This window comes from Mytilus californianus, unplaced genomic scaffold (genome assembly GCF_021869535.1).
Source record: "Mytilus californianus isolate M0D057914Y unplaced genomic scaffold, xbMytCali1.0.p SCAF_10, whole genome shotgun sequence".
In the NCBI taxonomy this organism is placed as follows: Eukaryota; Metazoa; Mollusca; class Bivalvia; order Mytilida; family Mytilidae; genus Mytilus; species Mytilus californianus.
Window position 1 is genome coordinate 17,895,347 of NW_026262582.1, and position 13,047 is coordinate 17,908,393.

The 13,047-nt window shown below is 33.5% G+C and overlaps 1 protein-coding gene and 1 long non-coding RNA gene across 2 annotated transcripts; both read right to left on the reverse strand.

The window, feature by feature from the left end:
• Nucleotides 1-2,060: 2,060 nt before the first annotated feature.
• LOC127718696 (uncharacterized) lies at nucleotides 2,061-4,902 on the reverse strand. The gene is made up of 3 exons (XM_052224752.1): nucleotides 3,143-4,902; nucleotides 2,356-2,650; nucleotides 2,061-2,120 (listed from the first exon to the last, which is right to left on the reverse strand). Exons 1-3 carry the CDS (start codon nucleotides 4,900-4,902, stop codon nucleotides 2,061-2,063), a joined length of 2,115 nt encoding a protein of 704 aa, XP_052080712.1.
• A 1,345-nt stretch (nucleotides 4,903-6,247) lies between these two features.
• On the reverse strand, nucleotides 6,248-7,133 carry LOC127717726 (uncharacterized). Its single transcript, XR_007989319.1, has 2 exons — nucleotides 7,048-7,133; nucleotides 6,248-6,865 (listed from the first exon to the last, which is right to left on the reverse strand). It is a non-coding gene; the product is annotated as an uncharacterized LOC127717726 (long non-coding RNA).
• Nucleotides 7,134-13,047: the final 5,914 nt, after the last annotated feature.

The following is a 13,047-nucleotide window of genomic DNA, read 5'->3' on the forward strand; positions in this document are numbered from 1 at the left end:
TTCACATTAAAAATCTTCTAGTTTCAATTTATATAAATTATAGGCAACGTCTAATATACAATATGACAGAAACAACATAAAGAACATAAGTATGTTTCATCTCTGTATATATAATTTTATACAATATAATCAAGTGCATAAATTTTCTATTTCCTCACTAAAATTTCCTTTCTTATATTTATCATTAAGTTTAATAATTAATCAAATCTATAAACTTTAAATAATTACTTAAATGTAATTTTCATAATGAATTTCCATATAAAATAACCAAATAAACTGTTTCTAAGTATTTCAAATTCTGAAATATATTATCTCCCTTATCAAATTATCTCACCTTATGAATACTGATTTTATAACATGTACTTCAAAAATATGACTAAAAACATGTTATCATATGTGTAAAGAAGTGAAATTTTCACTTCTGGGTTCTTTTAGTAAGGGGGACAATCAAATAGATCTGTCAATTGGGCGTCAAACAAAACTAAATAAAAATTTGCATTTAATAATACCACAACCACAAGACAAACACAAAACATAAATATACACATATGAAACAACCTCTCTACGACCTCTCTTCTATCTCACATAGACAATGACAAATACACGGAACTAAATACACTTAACTAAAAGTTAAAATTAAAAGTAAATAAATAAATTAGTCCATCACAGTCCATAAATCACAAGTCTATATCAATCCAGAAATCTCAAAGGTTGTTCTCGTTTGATCCGAATTACTATACTTTTGAAAATTTACTGTCTGTCAACTTGACAAATATTGAAAAACCAATACCTTGACAACATAACGTTAAATACTTCAGTCTCTGAGACAAACTGTCAAACAAGTTTCTGCTATGTTTTAAATTGTAATTGTCCCGAAACAAATTCACTGACGGACTATTTAACCACACAGATATTCAGGTTGTTGTAATACTTAATACTTGAAAACTATCTGTTCCATTTAAACTATCAAATGTTAACCATACACACAGTGTATATTTATCCTCATCTGAGATTCAACTTTATATATAGGAAATTGTCCCATTTTACTTATCACTCCTTTCTTTTAATGGTCTAAAATACTTCCATAACTCAACAAGTCCCCTGGGAAAGAAACAAAACACAATTTTAAATAACGGACCGATTTAATCCCGAATAAACATAATTATTTGACAACCGTGCGCGCCATAATTACAATATGACAAACAAAATTTGATATCTCGTGCGAATATTTGAAACAGAAGACATAAGGGCGGGGCATGGTGTGTTTGTGTGACAAAACCTACCTGGGAGTTCTTTATTGTCCTGATGGACAAAATATTAATGAATTCTCCTGAACTGATCATTCCTGATATAATATTTGCCCTGACAATAGTCAAACTCCAACTCCAAGTTCCAGTCAGTTTTCAACATCTGACTTCAACACTGTCCAGGTGTTATACTGACAACACCTTATGTCAAGACTAGTGTTTCTAAATTAACCTGCCTAACCAGTTTCTCACCTTCACATTACCTGTTTGTCAAACTTGATTACTTTTGTTCTATTTATAAATCACTAAGATTTAAATCCAGGTAACACTCAAAGAAGGATAACTCAAAAACTTTACAATCCTCCCCACTAAGGAGACAAAATAACATTTTTGTCCAACCCAAACACTCTCTCATACCCGATACAAAATAACCTACCTGTCTACATCATTTAGACAGAATCTTATAACTGCCAAGAACAACATGCATAAACATATATACAACTATACACACCACCTGGAGTATTTCAGGGGACTTCTATTCCTCCAACCTGGACAACGCATCTGCCACAATGTTCAACTTACCAGACACATACGAAATTCTAAATTTTAATTCCTGTAGGGTCAGACTCCAACGTAATAATCGCTGATTACTCATCTTCATTCTCTGAAGCCATTGTAATGGTGCATGATCTGTTTCAATAACAAATTCCTTACCTTCTAGATAAACCCATAAAGACTCCACAGCCCATACTATAGCATAGCATTCCTTCTCTATAACCGAATACCTACGCTCAGCATCTGAAAATTTCTTACTCATATAAAGAATCGGATGTCTGCCATCTTTAAACTCTTGTTCAAGTACACATCCAACGCCTGTGTTACAAGCATCAGTACATAAAATAAATGTAAGAGAAAAATCAGGCGCTCTCAACACTGGTTCTGATGCAATCATAGATTTCAACTTGTCAAAGCACTGCTGATGTTCACTAGTCCAATTTACCTTGTTTGGCAAGCCCTTCTTAGTGAGGTCTGTGATTGATGCAGAATACGTGGAAAAGTTTGATATAAATTTCCTGTAGAAACCAATAAATCCAATAAAAGATCTTACCTGTTTCTTTGTCATTGGTGGTTTAAAATCCACAATAGCCTGAATCTTATCCTGTGTAGGCTGGATTTCACCCCCACCTACTATATGTCCAAGAAATTCTAACTTACTGAATCCAAAACAGCATTTTTTTGGTCTAGCTGCTACATTTGCTTTTCTAAGAGCAAGTAATACTAACCTTATATGTTTCAGATGATCTTCAAATGTATCACTATAAATTCCAATATCATCTATAAATGAATCAGCAAAGCCATCACAGTCTTTCAGGACCTTTCTCATCAGACTTACAAAAGACGCACTAGAATTTACCATACCAAAAGGCATTACTGTAAATTGATAGTGACCCATCGGTGTCACAAAAGCACTTTTCCTCTTGGCATCTTCATCTGGACTAAGTTGCCAATATCCCTTGGTTAGGTCTATCTTATTTAGAAATTTTGCCTTACCTATCTTATTTAGCACAGAATCTATCTGCGGCATCGGTGCTGGATCAAATTCCGTAATTTTATTAATTTCCCGGTAATCGCAACAAAACCGTATTGATGAATCTTTCTTTTTCACCAATACCACTGGAGCTGCATACGGGCTATCCGAAATTTCAATAATGCCAAGTTTCAACATGTCATCAATTTCTTGTTGAACCTTCTCTCTAAGTGCATACGGAACAGGATATGGCTTCCTATACACAGGCTTATCTGTAATTAATTTTACCTTATGATGCACAAGATCTGTCCTCTTTGGTACATCAGTAAATATGTCTGAGAATTCCCAGATCAGTTTTGAGATTAACCTATGTTGCTCATCTGTTAAATCCTCTGAAATTCTGACGTCATTTACTGTTTCTTTCCCTACCAGCCGATGAGTTACTTTATAGTCTACATCTATGTATTCATCTTCAAACTTATCTTCCGCTACATCTATACATGCTAAAAATTCTACCTCATTTTTCAGTGCTTCAGGACGCTCATACCATGTTTTCAACATATTCACATGATAAACTTTCTCTTTACCTCTTACCTTGACTTTATAATCTACTGGTCCTACCTTATCTGTAACAACGTAAGGCCCTTTCCACTGAGCCAAAAGTTTACTTTCACTAGTGGGAAGTAGAACTAATACCGTAGTACCAACCTCAATCTCTCTCGATCTTGCCTTCTTATCGTAATACCTCTTCTGTACCTGTTTTGCATTCATTTCATTCTGGTGTGCTAACTCAGATAACATTTTCAGTCTCTCTCGAGTTTCAATCAAATAGCTAAGTACAGACGATTGGCAATCCTCTGGTTCTTCCCATTGTTCTTTCAAGACAGACAGTGGTCCTCTTACATTTCGACCATACAATAACTCAAATGGCGAAAAACCTGTAGTATCATTTGGTACCTCCCTATAAGCAAATAATACATATACCAGGTACTTATCCCATGTCTTTGGTTCTAGTGAAGCATAGGCTTTCAACATACGTTTCAAAACACCATTGAATTTCTCACACATTCCATTCGTCTGAGGATGGTAAACACTGGATACCTTCTTTTCAACCGTTAAAAGTCTGCATACTTCCAACATAAGTGACGACTTAAAATTTGATCCTTGGTCCGAAAGTAACTCTTCAGGGAAACCTACTCTAGAAAATACTTCCATCAATGAGTCAACAACTGTCTCTGCATCTTGGCTTCTCAAGGCAACAGCTTCTGGATATCGAGTGGAACAGTCCACAATTACCAAAATATACCTATTTTTTCGTTCTGTAACCGGTAATGGTCCAACAAAGTCAATAGCAATTCGACGAAAAGGTACATCTATTGAAGGAATACTCACTAGCGGTACCTTTGCTGACTTACCTTTTGTACTTCTCAACTGGCAAACATGACATGATTTACAATACATAGCCACATCCTCAAACATACCCGGCCAAAAGTAATGATGTAATATTCTATCCCTAGTTTTCTTTATACCAAGATGGCCTGAAAGAGGAATATCGTGAGCAAGTTCCAGTACTATGGCCCTATACTTCTGTGGTAAAACAACCTGATATATCTCTTCCTCACTGGGAGTCACATATACTCTGTATAGTATTCCTGACTTCATTATGAAATAGGATGACTGTTGTCCTGGATTTTCCTGAACTAAGCTCCTTACCTTATTCAAAGATTTGTCGTCAGCTTGAGCTAATTTTAACTCATCTCTGCTATACATCTTACCTACCTGTGGTAATATATTATCTGTTACATGTTCATTTAACTTGTCTATACTTACTTGTATCTTTTCTTCTTTTTCGTCTTCTTGTTTCTTCTTGGCCCTTGTTTGTACAGCCTGGCATGTGTCTTGATCAATATTCTTACCATCGTTTTCTACTTTTTCAGTGCATACATCTTTAGGAACAGAGGTATTTACATAATTACCTATAACTAAGTCCGCAAATGGTATGTCTAAAATCAGTGCCAACACTGAACCAGATATGTATGGTGTAGTAACATTGATCCATACCTCTTCACAGTTTCTGACAGATCCATCTGCTAACCAGATATCTTTCATTTTACCTGTTCTCTCCATCCCTTCTACAAGACTACCATGTACAAAAACTGTGGAACTGCCGGTGTCACGTAAAACTGACACTGGCTTACCTTCAACTGTACCTTTTACAATTTCTATACCAGGACCCTTACCTTCATCAAATTTTGCATTTACAGCTACTCCTGATAGTTTCACAACTTTACCTTCATCAACATCCTTCCTTTGTACACACTCTAAAACTTTATCTTTGTCTACACAAAGTCCAAAGCTACCTTTCTTACCTTTTTCCGTACCTTTCTTTTCAGTGCAATCATAACTCAAATGTCCTTGTTTATGACAAATGTAACAAGTTTTAGGTTTACTGTTATTCTGAGACATGAATGGTTTTCTGAAATCCTTACTCTTTCCTAGATCCTTCTATAAGCCTCTGGTTTGACCACTATTATTACCTGATTGAGGTTTCATCTTGAAAGCATCATCTGATACAAGACTCTCAATCTTGTGAGCCACTTGATAGGATTCAGCTAAATCAACAACTTCATGAGCAGATTTAGGCTTGTGTTCATTAGCCCAAAGCCTTAAATCCTTACTACAAGTTTGGAGTAATTGCTCACGCAACATCAAATCCAACAGTTTTTCATAACTGTTACCAACACTCTCACGTTCAAACCAATGTGCTAAATATCTTTCTAGCTTAACCCTGAATTCTCTAAATGACTCGTCTTTTTCCTGAATAGCAGACCTAAATTTTTCCCTGTAGGCTTCTGCAGTTAACTCATACCTTTTTAGAATTGCATCTTTAATCTTGTCATAATTACCACCATCAGCATCACTTAAACGAGAGTATGCCTCTAATGCCTTACCACTCAATAATGGCACAATACGAACTGGCCATTCAGACTTTGCACCTTTATGCAAGGCTGCTAGTTTCTCAAAAGACTTCAAAAATCATCTGGGTCTTGACCTTCAATAAATTTTGGTAACTTACTATATTTCTGATCTCCTTTGCTAGTAACAGGTGCTGCAACACCTAGAGCTTGTTGCACCGCTATCTCTTTTTCCTTAATCTCAAGTTCACGCATGCGTATTTCTCTTTCCATCTCTGCACGTTTCAAATCACGATCTGCTGCACGTTCTTCTCGCTCCGTTGCTTGTATTTCCTTCCACAGGGTCAGACAATCTGTAACAGACCCCCCTTTTTCTACTAACTCGGACATCCATTTAGGCATGTCCATGACAAAGTTGAATTTCAGTCAACTAGTATAAACCCTACTGACAGATCCCACCGTGGATGACAAATGTAAAGAAGTGAAATTTTCACTTCTGGGTTCTTTTAGTAAGGGGGACAATCAAATAGATCTGTCAATTGGGCGTCAAACAAAACTAAATAAAAATTTGCATTTAATAATACCACAACCACAAGACAAACACAAAACATAAATATACACATATGAAACAACCTCTCCACGACCTCTCTTCTATCTCACATAGACAATGACAAATACACGGAACTAAATACACTTAACTAAAAGTTAAAATTAAAAGTAAATAAATAAATTAGTCCATCACAGTCCATAAATCACAAGTCTATATCAATCCAGAAATCTCAAAGGTTGTTCTCGTTTGATCCGAATTACTATACTGTTCAAATTTACTGTCTGTCAACTTGACAAATATTGAAAAACCAATACCTTGACAACATAACGTTAAATACTTCAGTCTCTGAGACAAACTGTCAAACAAGTTTCTGCTATGTTTTAAATTGTAATTGTCCCGAAACAAATTCACTGACGGACTATTTAACCACACAGATATTCAGGTTGTTGTAATACTTAATACTTGAAAACTATCTGTTACATTTAAACTATCAAATGTTAACCATACACACAGTATATATTTATCCTCATCTGAGATTCAACTTTATATATAGGAAATTGTCCCATTTTACTTATCACTCCTTTCTTTTAATGGTCTAAAATACTTCCATAACTCAACAAGTCCCCTGGGAAAGAAACAAAACACAATTTTAAATAACGGACCGATTTCATCCCGAATAAACATAATTATTTGACAACCGTGCGCGCCATAATAACAATATGACAAACAAAATTTGATATCTCGTGCGAATATTTGAAACAGAAGACATAAGGGCGGGGCATGGTGTGTTTGTGTGACAAAACCTACCTGGGAGTTCTTTATTGTCCTGATGGACAAAATATTAATGAATTCTCCTGAACTGATCATTCCTGATATAATATTTGCCCTGACAATAGTCAAACTCCTTCTCCAAGTTCCAGTCAGTTTTCAACATCTGACTTCAACACTGTCCAGGTGTTATACTGACAACACCTTATGTCAAGACTAGTGTTTCTAAATTAACCTGCCTAACCAGTTTCTCACCTTCACATTACCTGTTTGTCAAACTTGATTACTTTTGTTCTATTTATAAATCACTAAGATTTAAATCCAGGTAACACTCAAAGAAGGATAACTCAAAAACTTTACAATTTGTAAATAACAAACAATTTACAAACAACTGCTAAGCTAACAAAGCATACACAATTAATAGCAGTAAATTTAATCTGTATTAACAATTCTAGGAAATCATGGTTGATAAATATAATTACTACACATACCCTAAGTAAGGTGAGAGTAGACATCTCATTGCGAATAATCACAATCCTTATCAATCTTTCTGACAATCATAGCTGATCACAATAATCTTATAACACCTGCAATTAACATTTATAATTCTAAATAGTTACTTCTCTCAGAGTAATAAAGATATTATTTCTGATTTTTAACGATTCTCTTTTGCTTCTTCGCTCTCATTTTCTTACATCGTTTCACCAAAATAACTTTGATTGATCAAAACACACAACTGATCAAGACTCTTAAATATTAAAATATGATATAAATAAGTAAAATAACGCTTTCCAAAACGCAATGAACCTTATTCCTGACTTATCATAAAAATCTAAATAGCTTCTCCATAACTAAACTTATAACTTGCGAAGGAATTATGACATTAATAACTTTTATATCTTTACTCTTAAACTGTCTTAACTGTGTAATAACTTTAATTATTACATTGGTGGCATTAAATTACATTGATTTCCCAGTCAAATAAAAACCGATAATTTCACATGGGAAATAAACGTGGTTATTTCACTCTCTGACGTCATACAACAATAGGCGTTGTCAAGACGTCGATAACGTCTGATCAAAACAAATTGTGAATGCGTAGAAAAAAAGATATAGTTGCTTACATTTTCTACATTAATTTCATTAAAAAAAGCCATTTGCCAATGTAATAAAAAGAATAACTAATCAAAGAATTCAAATATCGAAAAATATTCAACTCGTGACCGAACAACACTGATAATTAACTCATGCGCTACGCGCATTCGTGAATTAATGTGTTGTTCGGTCACTCGTTGAATATTTTTCTCTATTTGAATTCTTCGATTAGTTATTCTATAATTACCGTGATTCATCTTAACCACATGCTACACATGGCGTGTTTCTCACTCGAAAGTTTACTATGATAAAAACTTGTTTTAAAACAATAAAATTACTTCATAATAGTCATAATTCAACTTACAATATTTGAATGTTCACAATTCTGTTCCCAAATACACACGTCACATTGTGTTCCCAAACACTTGTCAGTGAGTGGACAAAAATAAATGTCAACCTCTTTAAATTACCCACGCTATTTTCTGCGCAATCGCAGTCAACTTTAACCTACGAGAGTATAAAAAATTTCTTTTTACAATTAAAGTAAAATCTATTTATTTTTATCTTTATCTTCTTTTTTATATATTCTTTGAATATTTTACTGACTGAAAAGTAATTTTTTAGAGTAAAAATAATTTCTAAACTAAATTTCAATAACTATACAAAGGGAAACAATTCAATCTAAAAAATTATCAAAATCTCAATCTCTCATGCTACAGTCGTATGATAGCGCTCATTTCACTGATTCGAAAAATATATGGTTTCGAAATACTTTTTGCTTGAAATTAAAGCAAAATTGGCTACTTCCCGTGTAGAAAAATGCCACTTCCTGTGTCTTATGGTAGTTTTAATAACACTGAATAAAAACATATATGGTTTCTATATACATTTACGTTTGATTGCAATAAGGAAGATCATTTGTTACTTTCGTTTTACAAAAAAATTCACTCCCAGTTCAAACGAAATGTTGATTCACACTGGTTATGCAAATAAATGGTGTCTATGTACTTTTTCTTGAAATTAGTGCAAATAATGATACGTCTGGTTATAACAATGACATTTTGCAAGTTCATATGTCGTCCGATATAACGCAAAATTCCTTAAGGCTTTATCATGTACAAGTTAAACGTTATGATGAAGGCCAAAATCTAGAACGTCAGATATAACTTAGATCTTTTCATCTATTTCATTGTCAAAGGTCATGGGTCTCATATCAAAAGACCCGAGGTCCATATTACGTATGGTTAAAATGATATCCTACCAAACAGTTTATTTTTGTATATTAAACATGTTAAAGACGAGAAAACTCCTGTTTAACGTCACCAGAGCACTTTGACCCATATGAATTGGCGTAGCATCATGTTTCAACTTACAATTTGCCGAAAACCTTATTACGGTTTCTGAGGATTTTAAGATTGCAAAGATTACATTCACCTTTGGCATTGACCTTAATTTCCTGCCTATTGAATAGGGACCTGATATCAATAGCTCTATGTCTCTATAACTCATAGTTTAGGAGGTACCCCAACATACCATTCATGTCAATCACAAAAAGGGAAATACACCTGATTACATGTAACCGGATCACATCGGTTCAAGTATAACAGATCATCACTATGAAGTAACGAACAATTTGGAGAAAAAATTTAAACGATTACTTGTACGCTTTCTGAGGAATAGCGATAACAAGAATAATCGCATATGGGGAGATAACTCCAATATAGAAAAGTGATCGGCTAAAAAGGGTGGGTTTCAAAATGAAAAAGAACAAAATTGAAAGGTCTTTACACAGACAGGTTGAAATATATTAAGAAAGGCCACAATAGTCATGTGAAAACAAAGAAAATAACTGCGTTAAAACTTTGCAAAAGAGAATAACTTGTCTACCATCATTTGCAATTTATAAATACCGAAATACATACTTAGTTTTCCTATATAACTATATAAATTTATGTATAAGTTGAAAATTTATTTATCAGTATTTAATAAATCCTTTCATTGAAAAACAATTGATGTTGAAAGAAATTTTTGTGATCGCCTATGAAAAATGCAAAATGCCGGAAATTAACATAGTTGTGCAGGGCAAAAGGTGCATGCAGTTACTTTTTTTAAAGCAAGATGTTACGACAGGAATATTTATCAAAATACAGATTTTATTCTGCAAAAAGGATTTGCTTAAAAAAATGAACTCAGTACAGTTTTAATCACACTTATCATTAACATTAAGTGTGGATAGGCTTTCCTTATTGTCGACGTCAGTTGTTCACTTGAATTAAGTTTGAAATCATCTATATTATGTTATGTTTCAAATCAAACAGTCACGCTTACACTTTCTTGTTTCTTTTGAAAGCTATGATGTTTTCCCCCTTTAATATCTGTTAATCTTTATATGACCCCTTAACGACAAGTTATCTGTAGTTCAAGGCATAGGTGTAAGGCGTAAGCATCGATTAGTTTCCGATTATGTCTAATGTTAACAGTGTTTTTAAATAAAATTGAAGAACCTTTAATAAGCAAGCATCCCCACTACAGACACACAAATAAAGAATAAAAGCTTAAAGTGACCGTTGCTGGCATTGTTATTTCTTTGTATGAAGTTGCATAATTCATGAAGGCTGTACTCAAACGCTATAACTGAGTAGTAACACATTTGTAAAAGCCCCCTTCCTAACATATGTCCCCGATTCAAGTAATACTCATAATTCATTACCTCAGAGAAATTAATGAGTTGAAACCTCCATTGAAATTTGAAGTGGATTTCATGAGTGTGCACGATTTAATATTGTCCCTCCCCAAAAATGCTAACTAATATCAATTTATTTTCTGATGATGGGGCTCATCTAAGGTTTTGATAATTGGAAACCTTTTTTTTTATTTATAGAAGATCTGATAAAAAAAATATTATGCCCTACTTTGGGGCAAGAGTTTTAATATATACGATATATATCAAAGGTACCCTCATCTCATCTAGGTTTTAATACAAACATCTTGTTAAACATTTGTGAGACAGGAATTAACTTGTATAGTTACCTTAGCTGTATTTGGCAAAAACTGTCGTAAGTTTTGGGGACCCAATGCGCTACAACTTCGTCCTTGATTTGGCATTTTAAATGTTTTGATTTGAACGTCACTAATGAGTCTTGTGTAGACGAAACGCGAGTCTGGCGTACAAAACTATAAGTCTGGAATGTTTGATGATTTTTTTTATTCGTATTTACTATGCTTTTATAAAACAAATATTAGAGTAAGGTGATGTTGCTTTCTAACAACATATCTCAACATAAGTCCAATTTTCTAGAAAATATTAAAATAGAAACTACTAGAAGTTATACTAGACTTCAGCATAATTCCTCAGGTCATAAATTTTACATTGAATTAGGATTAGAAACTCTTGAATAAACATATTCATAGGAATAAATCTTGAAAGTCATACTATTTAACGCAGCACAATAAGACCTGCCTGTATGCTAAACAATGAAGTAAAAACGTTTTATATTAGCATTCGATATCACCTGGGTATCTTCTATCGCCCGATGAAACACAACAATTAGACCTTCCTGTATGATTAACGATAAATCATAAACTAGAGAAAAATTATCATGATGTGAAATTTGGTCAGCGGAAATTAGCCCTACCTCTTTAAACCTTATTTATCCCAATTGGTATCTCAAATAACATTGAACAAGTATTGCAGTTTGTTTCCCCTTTTTAATTCTTTTAATTGCTCTTACTTGACCGAGAACCAGAATGTCTCACCACAGATTAGGCACCCTGTCGAAAATATATATAAACTCTGGAGTCAAAAGTCGGTTATATGAAGATAGTCTATTTCGATACATAATAGTATGCACAAGATCTGATATCCTTTGACCCAAATGAGAGACCATATTGTAGAAATTGTTATGTTGGTTTATCATGTTTATTGGAAAACAAATTGTAGTCTACCTAACTTTTTTATATAGTTGCTTGCTAATATATTTTAACAAATTTATTGACGACTTCCTTTAATTCATAACTAACATTTTTGCAATAAACGATAACATTATTATTGATTGTGAACACTTAAAAAGTAACAACGAATGTTACAGCTTTCTGATTTTGATTTTGCATAGTACCACATATCAATACTTTTTCACAAACAGATTAGGGACTTTTTTCCTAATATAAAACAGTTATTTTGCCCCTGAATTGCACTCTCCGTAAGCTTGATTTAACTTCTTTTGATTGCTCTTACTTGACAGAGTACCAGAATGTCTTAGGTAACTTGTCGAAAAATTATACAAGATATGGAATCGGAATTCGGTTATATGAAAATAGTCTATAACGATAAATAATACTAAGTAGTGTGCACAAGATGTTATATCCTTTTACCCAAAATGAGAGACCTTGTTGTTGATTTCATGGTACGCCATCACAGAGAGAGCCTCATATGCTCTAATTTATATCTAGCAATCGTTTGATTCTGTATAATAGTTTCGATTTATAACTATGTTTGTGTGTAGGAATAAATTTTGATGTCTTTTATGAATATAAATAAAATACTCTTTCTTATATCTAACATAGAAACCCCTGATTATGATGGAGGCCATACTGGCAGCGATGATAGAGTCCCTACAGGTGGCAATGAGGAAAGCGATGCGATGAACGATGGTGCCAAGAAAGGAGATAATGACGGTAAAAATCCTAAAAAACGTGTTTCGTTAGTTTAATTTAAAAGGAAATAACGAAGCAACTAGAGACAATAAAGATTAGGAAATTTACGTCGCAAACACACTAAAGCCACAAAGAGATATTTTCTCGTTACCCTTCAAAAAATCATGATTTTACGAAATCGATACAAAAGAAACTAAATATACCACTGATTCATGGATATTCGCGTGCTAAAAAAACGCATTCATAATATAAATTCAACCCCCGTCAATCGAAATTCTCATTCTAAATTTA